The sequence below is a fragment of the Borostomias antarcticus genome, assembly GCF_949987555.1.
Source record: "Borostomias antarcticus genome assembly, chromosome: 2".
NCBI classification, from domain to species: Eukaryota; Metazoa; Chordata; class Actinopteri; order Stomiiformes; family Stomiidae; genus Borostomias; species Borostomias antarcticus.
The window spans coordinates 6,460,350-6,477,432 of record NC_140235.1 but is presented as its reverse complement, the minus strand read 5'-3'; the positions used below and the strand labels follow the sequence as shown (position 1 = coordinate 6,477,432).

The window sequence follows — 17,083 nt, the reverse complement described above, 5'->3', positions numbered from 1 at the left end:
TTTTTTCCTCTCACAAATGAGGTAGGGGAGGAGGAGAGGGGTGGAGGTGGAGGAGGAAGAGAGGAAGGAAGAGAAGAAGTAGGAGAGGGAGGAGGAGGAGGAGACAGTTTTGGGAGTGGCTCTGTGATGGGCTGTTGCCAAGCGACCAATGTGTTCCACATCTCCACGGCAACTGTTACCTTGCCTGCCTCCCGGCTGTGTCTGAGCTTGGAGCCTTCAACGACGACGACAACGACCTCTCTAGGCGAGGCCTAGTCTGTTAGTGTTTGCCTGGTTGAGAGAACGTACAAAGCCAACATGATAGGACTAACGTCTGAACGTCTCTCCCAGTTGAGCCGATGCTGGATCTTTTTCTCTCTCTACCCCCACCTCCCTCTGAGGGTGCTGTCTGCTCTACGGTGGCCCGGCGGCATTGCCTGTCTGTGTTTTTAAAATCTCTGGCTCAAGCAGTTTTGTTTTTCCTCTGTGTGTATGAGCTGCTGGCAGGCAGAGGGCGGAGACAGAATAATATGATTGTAGCAGAGACCGCCCCCCCCCCCCCCCTTCAGCCCAAAACCTCACCGGACGGGCGGGCGGTCAGGGAATAATCAACTGTAGGGTGAATTATTGCTATGTCGCAGATGCGTAGAAATGCAATTTATAGTGAGGGCTTTTGGCTAACAAGAAGATAGCAGAATGCTAAACGGATACTCTTTGTAGGCTACCTTCCTGGTAAAGCTTGTGCTGTGTAGGGTTGGGCTGGTACCCTTCTTTCCAATTCAGCTCTCTGATATTCTCACTGTCAAGAAGAAAGGTTTGGTTTCCTCAGGGGCTATTTTCTCTTGAAAGGCAGACAGGCAGGCAGGCAGGCAGGCAGACAGGCAGGCAGACATTTATATACTGTAGCACCTTTCAAGATACAGAATCACAAGGTGCTTTACAGTAAAATCGAACATAGTGGCAGACAATTAAAACAACCGCATACCGATTAAGACAAGTGCAACATAACCAAGTAGAATAAAGCAAATACAGAATGAAATAACACAAGTAAAATACAGAAGAATAAAACAATAAAAGCAAATACAGATTGATAAAACAGGTAAAAAGGCACATTTGGGAAAAAAAAAATACGGAGACAAATTAAAACTCACGAGCGACAGAAGGGGACATATCAGGGCTAGCCAAACGCCTGTCTAAAAAGCAGTGATGACACTGCCTGGCGTGACGTTGTTCAGAAATGTTTTGGAAACATTGAACAATGGGAATCATACTAATGGCAACAGACCAATAATGTTTATGTGTATCAGTTTACTTGGATGTGAAAATTGTAGCAGCAACTAGCTATAAAGTAAAAAGTTTCTCTTATGGATAGAAAAGCTAGACCAACATGGCTCTGAGGCCTGGCTTACACTACTGTGTTTTTGGCGTTGACCCCGCAAAAGACCTACATTTGCGCCTAGCAATTACACTACCGCAGCCAAAACAAAGCTTGAACCTGGAGGCAGATCGATACCGCTGGAGCTATGTTTTGGCGCTCGAAATCCGGAGCTGCGTTCTAGTGACAAAGATGGATCCGAAGGCTTTTAAAAAAACAAACAAAAAAAACAATAGGAATAGGCCTACATTGTAATGCTGTGTTCACTTCACATTATACAAATCAAAGAGGTGATTTATGAATTATAGCTAAGATTAGAGCTAATTAGAATTAGAGCTATATAGAATTAGAGCTATATAGTATCTTATTGGATCCTATAGTTATTATCAATTTGGAAATGGGAATAACGCCATGAACGTAGGATGAACTTAAACTGTATGCTATTCAATGTGTACAATGTGTACAGGTTCCCCAAAAAAGACACTTCACATCATAACCTAAACAAGAGTAAACACTTCAAATAATAATATTCTCTTGTTCAAACAAAAGTAACTGGCAAAAAGTTAACCCTTAGGAGTCGGGGGCTATTTTGGTCATTTATGCATACTTTTGATTTTGCCTCTATATACCACATATAGTTATACTGTGTTGAGATGGGCTGAGCTAACTCTGTCACGCCTCTCTCTCTGACTCACTCACAGCGTGCGATCAGAGGACCCCTCCCCTCCTTCGCCTTTGTCTTCTCCTCTGCTTACAAACCCTCAGCAGTGCAGGAAGGGGGGAATACTCTCCTCCTCATCCCATCCTAATGTCGGTGGGAGAATGAGAGATGTATTTTTCTTTGGGATAGGGATAATCTCATTTCTCACTAATCTTATATTTTTTTTTTCTTTCAACCCTAATCCCCCCCCCCTTCTACACTGCTGAGCCATAGATGGAGAGAATATAGCATTTTTTCAAGACCCACACAAAGCGGGCGACACTTTAACTCCTTAATCTCACCACATTGACAGGAAGGAGTGGTGAAAAGTTTTCATATTAGCTAGAAACAACCAACCAATCTAGGTGTAGCTTAACTGTCAACATGACCTTATAAGGGAAACCCTTCACATAGTTAATATCACAATTCAATTATTGATGAGCTTTTCATAATGTATGCGTAAAAGAGGCCGGCCTGCACAACATCAGCACATACACGGGACCTCATATCTGAGCAGGGTCTGTGTACTTCGTACGCCGATTGCGACGTAGATACTGACAGTTTTACTGCCTGATAAATAACGACCTTGCTCATGCTGCAAATTGAATTCTGTCAGCCTAATCGAAACTCAGATATTTCCACATGAGTTGTGATGTGAAGACCGGCTCGCTCCATGTCCCGCCGGTGTCCCCTCTGGTCGAGCGGGCCCCGTGTCTCTCCACACGTAAGGACATAATTTGTGTGTTTGTACAAACACATCCAACCGGACAGAGTTTTCAATTCAAACTTCACCGTAGTCACCTCCTAGTGTTCCTCAATGCCTTACCGCTCCGAAACTTAGCCTGCACTGGTTACATCAGCCTCTCCCTGTGCAGGGATTGGCCAGTAGAGCAAAGACTCAGCCAGCTACACTACATTCCACAGTGGCATCAACAGCTTAGAGAGGCAGATAGACAAGTGGCGTTTTATTGTTTTTGTCTGTAACTTTTTATGCTGCTATTTTGCCAGGTCTCCCTTGTAAATGAGATCTTTGATCTCGATGGGACCACCTGCTAAAATAAAGGTTAAATAAAAACATAAACAATTACTCCAGAAATTAGGGGACTCTATGGGATCTCTCAACTTGTTTGGCTTTCCATTGGAGATTTTGTGTTGTTAATAATAGACTCATGACTCATGATAACCTGCCATTCTACAGTAGATTAGTAGATCTGTTCTGTATGGTATCATTGCCCTGATTTTATGTACCGTCGACTCAGCTCAGTAGCCAGGGAGCTCCTGATGGTTGCTCTGCAACACAGAACCAGCCTGAGATGTTCTGAGATGTGAGATGTTCTATGTTCTGAGATATTCTGAGATGTGAGATGTTCTGAGAGGTTCTGAGATGTTCCGAGAGGTTCCGAGAGGTTCCGAGAGGTTCCGAGATGTTCAGCCTAGGTTGTTCTCCCCTTTTTAGGGTGCCTCTGGTAAGAGAAGGCAATGTTTTGCCAGAACAATATATTGTCTTTCGCTCTTTCTAGCCTGTAATTAGGGATGCACCGATGCATCGGCCGAACATCGGCATCGGCCGATGTTGGCCTTGTTGACTGCCATCGGCCCATCGGCAAATAAAATGTCATTCACCGATGGTAGTGGCCGATGTTATGTCGCAACAATTATGGCTTTTTTTGTTGCAAAACGTAGCCTACCCAGCTGGAGATTCGGAGAAGATCCGTGCAAACGAATGTGTAGTTTGCTTTCAAATTAAAGTGAAATAAAAATGTCGGCCGTGTGGGGATATTTCACCATCTCAGACAAAGATATGCGCTATGAAACTTGTAAAACTTGTTCAAGTGACATTTCAAGAGGAGGTACTACAGCAAAGGATTTTAACACATCAAATCTAACTGGCCATTTGAAAAGCAGGCATCATTTCTTTGTTTCCCTGGCACAAAAGGGGGAATAAAAATAAAATAAAATAAACATCAGCCATCGGCATCGGCCTTCGGCCGGATTGTTATTTTAAACATCAGCATCGGCATCGGCCCAGAATTTTGCAATCGGTGCATCCCTACCTGTAACCTTCCTTAACTATATCCCTATTCCTGACTCTTACCATATCTCTAGTACCTAGGTTAATTATATCTCTAGTACCTAGGTTAATTCTAACTCGGCTATGACATGTTGGGTCTAGAGATGTAACGGTATGAACATTTCATATCACGGTTATCAGTATTATCGCGGTATTATAAAATGTGCTGAAAATGTTCTAATACTACTGATACACACACTGAAATAATTTCACCAAGCTTTATATTGAGAACCACAAATACAATTAGCAGCACTATGCACTTTTTGTTTGCATAAACATTAAAATAATGCGTCTTGAAGATTGTTGCTAACTTTGGTTGATGCTAGACAGTATCTACAGTCTGTTTTTCAAAGCGCAGAAATCAAACACGGTATTAATGATAATTTTATCGTGATGAATTTGATCAAATTTGACGGTTTATCATTATGCTGGTTATTGTTACAGTGGGTCTATGCTGGGCTACAGCAGTTCTCAGCCAGCGCGCTGGCCCAGTACTCTCTGTAACTACAGCTTTAGACTACAGTCTCATGACTCAGTCTCTAAACACTGCGCTCAACTAGACTGAAGACATTCGTCCAGGTTTGACTCAGTCTCTAAACGCTGCGGTCAACTAGAGACTGAAGACATTCGTCCAGGTTTCGTCACTAAAATCAGAGTCACAATCTGTTTATTTGCCAGGTAGTTCACAACATACAAGGAAATAGGAATTTGCTTTGGTCAATGATGCATAACACTGATGGAGACAACATTAGACAACAAAATGGAGTGCCATAAGTGTAATGAATGTGCAATGTTTTATACAGTGTGTGTCATATGTGTGTGCTGTGCGGTGCGAGCTATGTCCAGTACAGTCAGCGGTCATGTGCAAGTATTGCAGATGGGACAGAGTCAGAGGGGGGTGAGAGTCAGAGTGGGACACCAGCCTTATTGATTAGACTGGTGGCCGTGGGGAAGAAGCTGTTTTTGTGGCGTGAAGTCTTGGCCCTGATGGACCAGAGGGGAGATGTTCAGAGAGAATGTGGCCGGTGTGGGAGGGGCTGGCTGTGGTCTTTCTAGCCCGCTTCAGGCCCCTAGAGGCGTGCAGGGCCTGGAGGGGTGGCAGATTGCACCCCATCACCCTCGCAGAAGGACATAATTTCCGGGAAGGAAAATCACCCTATCGGAGATGTAGGCAGTGACTCTGATTGGTAGAAACGTTTTTCGTCGCTGTTCTAGCACCGATTTTCAATGATGTTCAATGCATCTCCAGACCAAAGTCTGGCATCGTGAGACTACTACAGCTTGAATCCTATTAAGGGAATGAAACCCCTTTAGGATCAGTGAAAATGCCCAACCCCAGCACCCTGTTCTTCTGCCTTCCCTTCTTTCTTTGAGCTTTTTCATCCAAGAAAGCCATTTTCTCTGACTGTTATAAGCCTGCTCTGTGGTAAATGGCTCTAAGTGCTTTTTGTAGGCACGTTATGTCCCTCACATCACAGCATTCCGTATTGGGTGCCGGGACTCGGGAGTGCTACCCTGGGGGAGATAGAGATGGGGGGGAGGGGAGAGAGGAGAAAGCAGGGGCAGAGAGAGGGAAGGAGAGGGGGAGCAGAGAGGAGGGCAGAGGAGGAGAGCAGCTACCCCTTGGGTGCGAGCTGAAAATGAATGACCTCTACAACCGATTGAATGAATGACATCATCCTCTTTCCCCTCCGTGGCAAGAACGCAACACCGCAAAGCCAGGCGAGGGAAAACCAACCGATCGATACGCCTCTCTCTCCGGTCCAGAGGTGACCTGAGGACCGCGGAGCTACAGGAGGCCTGGAGACTACCCCTCTCTGATAGCCCTTTTACACCAAGAAGGAACCGGTTCGGTGCCGGTTTGCAAACCTAATTTTGAACGGTTCCGAGCATTTCGACCAAAATTAAATGAGTTCGGGAACCCCAAAGTTGGTTCCGAACCGGCACCACAAAATAGTAGGTTTTTCAGCGCAAACCGTGATGATATCGCGGGCGTGGTCTATAGATTTGCGAGATTTGCTATAACACATGCTTTACTCTGATAAGAGTGGTAATCGACCGCTTCAGCTATGTGTAAATGTGCGCCGGGAAGGCTCCCAAGTGTGAATGATCTCATTCTCTCTATGCTAAGTGCCAACTTTCTGAATAACCAGCCATCCAACTGACTTTAGGCCTATACAAATTATAGTAATTGACAATCGCTAAAACAATAGTGTGATGATGACGACCTACTACAATTATAATGAAGACTACCCAAGCCACTTTTGTGACACACCACCTAAACAATTTACACATGCTGATATCTCTAAGTGGGCAGTGGCTAGTTGCAAAACTAGAATGGAGAAGTAAGACGCCTCCTTCCCTCCACTAGTCTGGGGGTCCACCTTGGGCAAGTGGTAGTACCCCCTAGCCCCCCTACCTGGGGTTACAGGCAAAAAACCCCAATGAATATACAACCTAATGGAAGAGAGACCCGGCCCGGAGGAAGCCCGGGGCCCTCGTCTGGAGCCAGGCCCAGACGGAGGGCCCGCATGCGAGCGCCTGGTGGCCGGGCTTACCACGGAGCCCGGCCGGGCCCAGCCCGAATAAGCAACGTGGAAGCACCATCTCCTCCTCCATCGTCCCGTGGACCCACCACCCGCGGGAGAAATTGTCGGGGTCGGGTGCGCTGCCAACTAGGTGGCGGTGAAGGCGGGGGACACCGACGGACCGGACCCGGGCGGCAAAGGCTGGCTCTGGGGACATGGAACGTGACCTCGCTGGGGGGGAAGGAGCCGGAGCTTGTGAGGGAGGTGGAGCGATACCAATTACACCTGGTGGGGCTAACCTCTACGCACAGCACCGGCGCCGGAACCAAACTCCTGGATAGGGGTTGGACCCTGTTCTTCTCCGGAGTTGCTCACGGTATGAGGCGTAAGGCAGGTGTGGCTATACTAGCTAGCCCCCAGCTGAGCGCCTCTGTGCTGGAGTTCACCCCAGTGGACGAGAGGGTCGCCTCCCTGCGCCTTAGGACTGTGGGGGGGGGGACTCTGACTGTGGTTTGTGCTTATGCACCGAACAGCAGTTCAGAGTACTCAGCCTTCCTGCAGATCCTGAGTGGAGTCCTTTTGGGGGCTCCTGCAGGGGACTCCAGTGTCCTACTGGGGGACTTCAATGCACACGTAGGCAATGATGGAGAAACTTGGAGGGGCGTGATTGGGAGGCATGGCCACCACGATCTGAACCCGAGTGGTGTTCTGTTGTTGGACTTCTGTGCTAGTCACGGTTTGTCCATAACAAACACCATGTTCGAACACAAGGATGCCCACAAGTACACCTGGCATCAGAACACCTTAGGCCGAAGGTCGATGATCGATTTCGTTATCGTATCATCTGATCTGAGGCCATGCGTTTTGGACACTCGGGTAAAGAGAGGGGCAGAGCTGTCCACTGATCACCATCTGGTGGTGAGCTGGTTTCGATGGCGGGGGAAACTTCTGGACAGACCTGGAAAACCCAAGCGTGTAGTGAGGGTGAACTGGGAACGTCTGGAGGAAGAGCCTGTCCGGAGAGATTTCAATTGCCACCTCCGGCGGAGTTTCTCAGGCATCCCTGTGGAGGTTGGGGACATCGAGCATGAGTGGTCGGTGTTCAAAGCCTCCATTGCTGAAGCTGCGGCTGGGAGCTGTGGCCTGAGGGCCATAGGTACCTCAAGGGGCGGTAACCCTCGGACACCGTGGTGGACAGCGGTGGTGAGGGAAGCCGTCCGACTGAAGAAGGAGGCCTTCCGGGTTATGTTAGCCCGGGAGACCCCAGAAACAGTTGCAGGGTATCGACTGGCCCGGAGGGCTGCGGCTTTGGCCGTGGCCAAGGCAAAGCAGCGGGTGTGGGAGGAGTTCGGAGAAACCATGGAGAAGGACTTTCGGTCGGCACCAAAGTGTTTCTGGAAGACCATCAGACACCTCAGGAAGGGAAAGCGGGGGACCATCCAAGCTGTATACAGCAAGGAGGGGACACTGCTGACCTCAACTGAGGAGGTTGTTGAGCGTTGGAAGGAGCACTTTGAGGAACTCCTGAACCCGACTAATCCACCCTCTACGATCGAGGCAGAGCCGGAAGATGATGGGGGGTCGTCAATGTCCTTGGAGGAGGTCACTGAGGTAGTCAAACAACTCCACAGTGGCAGAGCCCCAGGGACTGATGAGATCCGTCCAGAAATTCTGAAGGCGCTGGGTGTAGAGGGGCTGTCTTGGTTGACACGCCTCTGTAACACTGCGTGGAAGTCTGGGTCAGTGCCGAAGGAGTGGCAGACTGGGGTGGTGGTCCCAATATTCAAAAAAGGGGACCAGAGGGTGTGTGCGAATTATAGAGGCATCACATTACTCAGCCTCCCAGGGAAAGTTTACTCCAAGGTGCTGGAAAGGAGGGTCCGGCCGATAGTCGAACCTCAGATCGAAGAGGAACAATGCGGATTTCGTCCTGGTCGTGGAACTACCGACCAGCTCTTCACTCTCGCAAGGATCTTGGAGGGGGCTTGGGAGTTTGCCCAACCTGTCTACATGTGTTTTGTGGACTTGGAGAAGGCTTACGACCGGGTCCCCCGAGAGGTCTTGTGGAGAGTTATGCGGGAGTATGGGGTGAGGGGGTCCCTACTTAGGGCCATCCAATCCCTGTACACCCAGAGCGAGAGCTGTGTCCGGGTCCTCGGCAGTAAGTCGTCTGCCTTTCCGGTGGGTGTTGGCCTCCGCCAGGGCTGCGCTTTGTCACCAATCCTGTTTGTGATTTTCATGGACAGGATATCGAGGCGTAGCCGGGGGGAGGTGGGTTTGCAGTTCGGTGAGCTGGGGATCACGTCACTGCTTTTTGCAGATGATGTGGTCCTGATGGCATCAGCTGCCTGCGACCTCCAGCACTCTCTGGATAGGTTCGCAACTGAGTGTGAAGCGGCTGGGATGAGAATAAGCACTTCTAAATCTGAGGCCATGGTTCTCAGCAGGAAACCGGTGGCCTGTCCGCTCCGAGTAGGAAATGAGTCCCTACCCCAAGTGAAGGAGTTCAAGTATCTGGGGGTCTTGTTCACGAGTGAGGGAACCATGGAGAGGGAGTTTGGCCGGAGAATCGGAGCAGCTGGTGCGGTTCTGCAGTCGCTATACCGCACTGTTGTGACGAAAAGAGAGCTGAGCCAAAAGGCAAAGCTCTCGATCTACCGGTCTATCTTCGTCCCCACCCTCACCTATGGTCATGAAGGATGGGTCATGACCGAAAGAACGAGATCACGGATACAAGCGGCCGAAATGAGTTTTCTCCGGAGGGTGGCTGGGGTCTCCCTGAGAGATCGGGTGAGAAGTTCAGTCATCCGGGAGAGACTCGGAGTAGAGCCGCTGCTCCTTTGCGTCGAAAGGAGCCAGTTGAGGTGGTTCGGGCATCTAGTGAGGATGCCTCCTGGGCGCCTCCCTAGGGAGGTGTTCCAGGCGTGTCCGGCTGGGAGGAGGCCGCGGGGTAGACCCAGGACCAGGTGGCGGGACTACATCTCCGCACTGGCCTGTGAGCGGCTAAAGATTCCCCAGGCAGAGCTGGTTGATGCTGCTAGGGAAAGGGATGTCTGGGGCTCCCTGCTGGAGCTGCTGCCTCCGCGACCCGACCCTGGATAAGCGGATGAAGATGAATGAAGATATCTCTAAGCTAATGATGCCTACAACCGTTCCGCTAAAAACTGGTCGAAACACGGGCCAGTTCCCTAGGTAGAACCAGGGTTCCAAGAATTCTGAACCGAACCGGTTCACGAACCAGAGTTACTTTGGTGGAAAAGGGCTATCTGAGAGCTACTTCAGATCACTTCAGTTCAGCTTCATATGGCCTTCTTCTTCGTTTGGATTGGTTGTTATTGTCCTCTCCCCCCAGGGGCCGAGGGGCTATCATTTTACCACTCCGAGCCTGGGTGAGGGGTCACCCGGGCTATATATCCGGCACACCTCCAGGAGCCATGTCACCGTTTCGTCATCGGTGACATATGGCCAATTCACTGATGGTGATAATTATCGGTACGATAGGACTCCAGTTAGGACGCACCGTGGTAGCAATCTATTCTATTCTCTCTCGTCATTCTCTCTTTCAGTTCATTGACCAGATCATAGTTTAGAAGGCCAGTAGGGTGTGTACATGGCTTAATATTCATAGTGTTTGGAGCCCTCGGGGCAGGTGCTCCTCGTTGAGTGTTAAACAGTATGAGCTAAAGGACCGGTGCTTTCTGCCAGGTACTTGACTATTGACCAGATCTCTCTCTCCGCCTGACCTGGCTCCCAACGCCGGTTTGTGGATTTGAACGTAGATGGAGACTGTGTGTGTGTGTGTGCGTGTGTGCGCGTCTGCGCGTGTGCGCGTCCTTGTTGTATGTTACTGCAAGCTGCATATTGACCCACAAATGGCAGCATCTGTCCTGCACCTGCTGTTAAATCATTTAAATGTCTCACTCCCCATTAATGGTTATCAGACGGGCGCCTGTGAAAATCATCAAATCGTCTCCCCCTTTCTCAAGTCAAGTCAATTTTATTTATATAGCACATTAACAAACAGCTGTGGCTGAACCAAAGTGCTTTACAGATAAAAGCAAAAGATATAAATACAAAAGCATAAGAATAGTGCAAATAGAGTATATGCAAATAGTGCAGCAAATTACAAAATAAAGTAAAAGGAACTAAAATGGCAATAATTGGGTTACCAGGGGGACAGGCAGAAACTAATCAAAGGCGAGGGAGAATAGATGTGTTTTGAGGAGGGACTTGAATGCTACCAGAGTCTGGGCTGCTCTAATAAGGGGGGGGTTATTCCAGAGTCTGGGGACTGCTATAGCGAAGGCCCTGTCCCCTCTGGTCTTGAGATTTGACCTGGGCACCTCCAGCAGCAGTTGGTCGGCTGACCGTAACGCTCTGGAAGGGGTGTGGTGACGCAGGAGTTGGGTCAGATACATAGGGGCCAGTCCATGGAGTGATTTGTAGACGGTGAGCAGGAGTTTAAAATCTATGCGGTAGCGAATGGGGAGCCAGTGGAGTGGGGCGAGGACCGGGGTGATGTGCTCACGCTTGTTCTGTCTCCTTTATGTCCATGTCTCTATGTCCGTTCCTCATCCTTTTGCGCTCTCTCTCTCTCTCTCTCTCTCTCTCTCTCTCTCTCTCTCTCTCTCTCAGATCTTACTGTCATCTTTCCTACTCATCCTCTTGGAGACTGCTGATTGGTGAACTACCCTTACCCAGAACTGGGTGCCTTTTGATTTCTCAATCTCCTTGAAGCTTTGATGGGTCATTAAAAAAAAAAAAAGTTATAGGCTGGACTGGATAAACACATCTCCCTCTAAGTAGGTAACCGAGTTTCGGTCACACCAATGATCCTGCAGCCTAAACATGACTGACCATCTATTTGTCCTCTTTCTCCTATCCCTCCCTCCCTCCCTCTTTCCCTCTCTCCCTCTCTCTCTCTCTCCCTCCCTCTCTTCCTCCCTCCCTCCCCCCAGACGGAGGGTCTAGATGGGGCGTTCTGTGTGCCGGACATCAAGCTGCACAGCAACCCGTCGGCGTTCAACGTGTACTGCAATGTGCGTCACTGCGTGCTGGACTGGCAGCAGAGGGAGGCGTCCCTGGCGCTGGCCTCGCGCAGCTCCGTCCAGAGCGGCGACTCGGACAGCGAGGAGGAGGAGGAGTACCGCGAGCCCACCATCAAGCTGCCCAAGGTAGCGTGCGCCTGTGTGTGTGTGCGTGTGTGTGTGCGTGTGTGTGTGTGTGTGTGTGCGGTGTGGTCGGCCGTCTGGCTGGTAAGCTGGGTGTCTCCCAGTGTCTTTCTCTCTCTCTCTCTCTCTTTCTCTCTCTCCCTCTCTGTGTGGCTGTCTGGCTGGTAAGCTGTCTGTCTCCCAGTATCTGTCTCTCTCTCTCTCTCTCTCTCTCTACCTCCCTCCCTCTCTGTGTGGCTGTCTGGCTGGTAAGCTGTCTGTCTCTCTCTCTCCCTCTCCCTCTCCCTCTCTCCTTCCCTTTCTCCCTTTCTCCCTCCCTCCCTCCCTCCCTCCCTCCCTCCCTCCCTCCCTCCCTCCCTCCCTCTCTGTCTGTCTGTCTGTCTGTCGGTCCACTGACTGACGAGGGAGGAGCCTAGCCCAGGTACTAATCAGGCCCAGTGGCGTCACTTTTGCCCCCCCCCCCCAGCATGTGTTCAATATCTCCGTTCACCTCCCTTTGACTCCCATGTTGACGAGAGCTGCGACACTAGAGGCTTAATACCCCGGCCTAGGAGGATTACTGACCTCTCTGTCTGTCTCTGTCCTCGCTCTCTCACTACTGCGCCCGCTCTTGCCATCTCTCTCTCTCTCTCTCTCGTTCTCTCTCTCTCTCTTTCTCTCCCGCTGTACAGCTCTCTCTCTGCCTCTCTTTCCCCCTCTCTGTCTGATGCTCTCTCTCTCTCTCTCTACTGTCCCCCCCCCTCAGTGGTGTATGGGAAAACTGTTTGGTAACCTTTTGGATCCAATTTAAGTATGATATCAAAAGCTCTGTTTAACACGTGTTTTAGTTGGTAGTCCTACTTCTAGAACAATCCTCAAGCATAGCACAGACTGAGTTAGTATATAATAGAAAGTTTATTCTTGCCATATATAACCAGTACAGGTACAGTACTGTACTTTGTAATTCTTGTAATCAGTTGTCCTTACAGTATCTTATCAGCCCCAATCAGTTCCTCATTCCAGTCCTAGGTACTCAGATAGACCTTAAAGGTTCCCAAACTGCAATTAACTATCCGTAGTCTAGCAGTCTATCAATTTGATCCTCATCTACTTATCCCCTCCAATCATGGATGACTGTGACTATGTCCGTGATATGGCCGGTGCAGTTAATAGTATTCAAGTGTATGGTTGTACAGGGTCTGTTGTTATTGTCTATTGTATAGGAAAGAGTCGATTGTTATTGTCTATCATATAGGCAAGGTATTCAATTGTTCAAGTGGTGTCAGGTGTTGTTTGAAGTGATGGAGTGTAGAGTAGTACAGAGTCAGTTGTCTTGTATAGACAATGTTCTAGGTGCTCAAAGTGTCAAGTGATTGGTTATTGGCCGGGGAGGGGGATGGGCCAATAGGGGTGTGGATGTCTGGGAGGGCAGGTGGTGGGGGGGGCTGATCAGGTGGTGTCTTCAGGGTCAGTCTACTGCTGCTGTTGGCTGTAGAGCTTGCGAACCGCGTCAGGAAAGAAGCTGTTGTGGAACCTCTCCTCTGCGGTCCTGATGCTCGGCCATCTTCCGTCTCTCCGGCGAGATGGTGCGAACCGGTGGCAGCTGGGAGGGTTGGTGTGTTTTGCGATGGAGACGGCATTCCTGCGGCAGGAAGTAGAGATCCTCGTAGAGATCCTCGATGGCTGGGAGCGCCACACCCATGATCTTCTGTGCCGTCTTCACCAGCCTCTGGATAGCATTTCTGCCTCCATCAGAGCCTGCTATCCCTGTGTAGGAAACAACCAATAAAAAGAGAACAAAAACAATCTCTTGACTCTGATAGGGACAGACAGCAGGACATTTTTAACAGGCAATACCGAGGGCAGCCTTTCCTAGGCCAGACTCCTCTACTAGCTACGTTCCCCTCCTCGCCGTGCACGTCTGCAAGAGGCAGGCTATCATTAAAGCAGGATGAACGATGTTCAGTTAAACTTGTCTGTAATGACCACATGTACTGTTAGCTTGTAACCAACTGGAGGGAATTGAATGGTGTGGATGGGATCTCATAGACTTTGGTTCTCGTCTTCAAGAGGTCCAGTCTAGCTCTGGAGGTCCAGTCCTTTTTAGGACAAGGAATTTGAATGTAAAGTTCCCTCTGATGTCGGGCTTAGATGACATCATAACAGAGTTACCTAGTATCACACAAATTTAAGGGGTGTTAAGTTGGGCCTAGATACTGAGCTGTGTGTTCCTCTCTGTAGATCGTGTGTGTGTGTGTGTGTGTGTGTGTGTGTGTGTGTGTGTGTGTGTGTGTGTGTGTGTGTGTGTGTGTGTGTGTGTGTGTGTGTGTGTGTGTGTGTGTGTGTGTGTGTGTGTGTGTGTGTGTGTGTGTGTGTGTTTTCTGTGTTCTGATAGCTGCTGTTTCTCGGTTCCTCTCTCTGTAGATCATTGGCCTCTGGCTGTGTGTGATAACATGGTTCTGATAGTGACGTGTGTGTGTGTGTGTGTGTTCTCTCCCTGTGTGTAGATCATCGGTATCGGGCTGTGTGGGGTGTTTGAGCTGATCAAGGAGACGCGCTTCTCCCACCCGTCCCTGTGTCTGCGCAGCCTGCAGGCGCTGCTGGACATGCTGCAGGGCCAGCAGCCCGAGGGCTTCCAGACCGAGCCCCCCGACGTGCTGGGTGAGGCTCGCGGAAACGCACGCACACACACACACACACAAACACACACACATGCACACACGCATGCACACGCAAACACATACAGTACTGTACATACTCAGAAGTACGCGCTTTACCACACGCACGCACACACTCACTCACACATTCACACACACACGCAAACACATACACATGCACACACACATGCACACGCAAACACATACAGTACTGTACATACTCAGAAGTACGGCTTTACCACACGCACACACACACACACACACACGCACACACACACATACAGTACATACTCAGAAGTACGGCTTTACCACACACACACACACACACACACACACACACACACACACACGCAAACACATACAGTACTGTACATACTCAGAAGTACAGCTTTACCACACACACACACACACGCACACTCTTGCACAACAAGTCTATACATCCAGCTAGACAGGCGCGCACACACACACACACACTCCTCTAAACTCTCCCTGCCTTCTCCCCCCCCGCAGAGTCCCTATTCCAGCTGCTGCTGGAGAGCACGGTGCGGAGCACGGGCCCCAACGACCCCACGGGTCAGACCCTCACCGCCCTGGCCTGCGCCTGCCTCTTCAGCCTAGTGGTGTCCTGGGGGGACACCGGCAAGACCCTGCAGGCCGTCTCCGCCATCCTCACCAACAACGGCAGCCACGCCTGTCAGACCATACAGGTAGGAGAGGCGAGACGAGACGTCGGTCAGTTCTACCGGACACGGCGCCAGTTCTCGAATGCGAGAGAATGCCTCTGGCGGAATACACGTACAGCCGATCAGAGCTTTGAAACGTGGGCTAGTCGTCGTATCAAGTGGGGAGAGCCATCGTATTAAACCCGCTCCGTGTTAGATAAACATCTGCATCTCCTTACACACCATGTCCTACAGAGAGATCCAGAGGATGGTTGCAGATGAATGAATGAATGAATGAATGAATGAATGAATGAATGAATGAATGAATGAACAAATGAATGAATGAACAAACGAATGAATGCATGAATGCATGAATGCATGAATGCATGAATGCATGAATGAATGAATGATCTCTAGATTTCCGAGTCAGGGAGGTAGATGGGATGCTGATGTACCCTGATTGAGGCTGATGCTAACGGAAGCTAACAATGCCCTCCTCCTCGTCCTCCTCCTTCTCCTCCTCGTCCTCCTCATCTCTCCTTCAGAGAAAGCAGACAGACTCAGGGCAGGTTCTGGAGGACAGTAAATTGAATCAGGGAAATGTCAGGCCTCTCAGACTTTCCCCACTTATTATGTTAGCCTGCCTGCATTCTTCCGCCAATTAACCAGACATCCCCTCTGTTAAGTTTTGATTTAACTCAAGTGTGTGTGTGTGCGTGCGTGCATGTGTACATGACAATGAGTTTTCTCCTCTGTTGTTGGCTTGTGTAAAAGAGTCACAGATTGCAGATGTTATTCCAATTGTAGTATTTCTATCAAAGTGTTCAAGCTTCAAACTTCATTAGATGACAGTGGCATCAGATGGATCCTGCACCTGTATGGAGAATGAGTAAACATGCACACACACACACACACACACACACACACACACACACACACACACACACACACACACACACACACACACACCACTTAGTATTTGTGTTCACCCCGTAGCCCAGGTGACTAGTTATTCCGGTCCTCTAAAAAGCCCCTGATCCACCAAACAAAAACAGAGTCTTCTGGGGGAGCCCCATGTCTCTATGTGAGAGAGCACACTGTTCTGTCTCTAAGTGGAAGTAGCTTCTCCCAGTGCAGCTGTGGCTGTGCGTGCAGGGAGTCCTGAGAATTGATGAGTTGAGCCAGTGGAGAGCCCGTGGAGGCGGGCCTCTGTTGTTTTATTTAGAATCCTTCATTAGTCAGGTGCTAGACTGTGAGTCATCACTATGGCAGGCTGGCAGGGAGGCGCATGGCTGGGAAGTGTATTTGTGTGTGCGTGTGTGTGTTCTGTGACATCAGCAGAGTGTGTAACAGCCTTGCAAGCGAGTGATGGAGTGTGTGGAGAAAACAGACTAAAAAAAATAGACTATCTAGTGTTGGTTTGTATAGAGGTGCTTGTGATTGCTTTCAGGACTATCTGTCTTCAAGGTGTCAGTGTGTGAAATTGGGTATCATTCGATCTGATTTCTTGTCTCTAGCTTAAGGTGTGCCCCAAGGCTCAGTGTTGAGTCCTGTCCTTTTCACCATCTATATTAATGATATTGTCTCTGCACTTACTGGTTGTCATGCTCATCTATATGCTGATGATACAGTTGTCTATTGTATTGCGGATACTGTGCAGGAAGCCATTGAGAACCTGCAGCTTTCTTTTAATGTGCTGCAAGAAGCTCTCACCAATCTGAAACTAGTCCTTAATCCTAGCAAATCTAAATTTACCTGTATGTTGTTTTCTAGAGCCAGGATTACTATTATACATACTTATTATGACAGGCTCCATTTATTAACGGCTAATGGCTCGCGTATTGAGAGAGTCACTGAGTACAAATATCTGGTTTGTGGCTGGATGATTAACTCTTTCAAGTTTCATGTAGACAGTCTAGCCTCTAAACTGTGGCAGAAAATTGGCTTCCTGTACAGAACCC

At 49.3% G+C, this 17,083-nt stretch overlaps 1 protein-coding gene across 1 annotated transcript in view; it reads left to right on the top strand.

Moving 5' to 3' along the window:
- The window catches only part of mycbp2 (MYC binding protein 2), a gene marked incomplete at its 5' end in the record, with an annotated part of 100,424 nt that overhangs the window by 3,015 nt on the left and 80,326 nt on the right, over nucleotides 1-17,083 (top strand). The window contains 3 exons of the mRNA XM_084461239.1: nucleotides 11,612-11,827; nucleotides 14,311-14,464; nucleotides 14,971-15,167. Coding sequence (XP_084317365.1) covers nucleotides 11,612-11,827; nucleotides 14,311-14,464; nucleotides 14,971-15,167 — 567 coding nt within the window. The remainder of the gene's footprint in view (nucleotides 1-11,611; nucleotides 11,828-14,310; nucleotides 14,465-14,970; nucleotides 15,168-17,083) is intronic.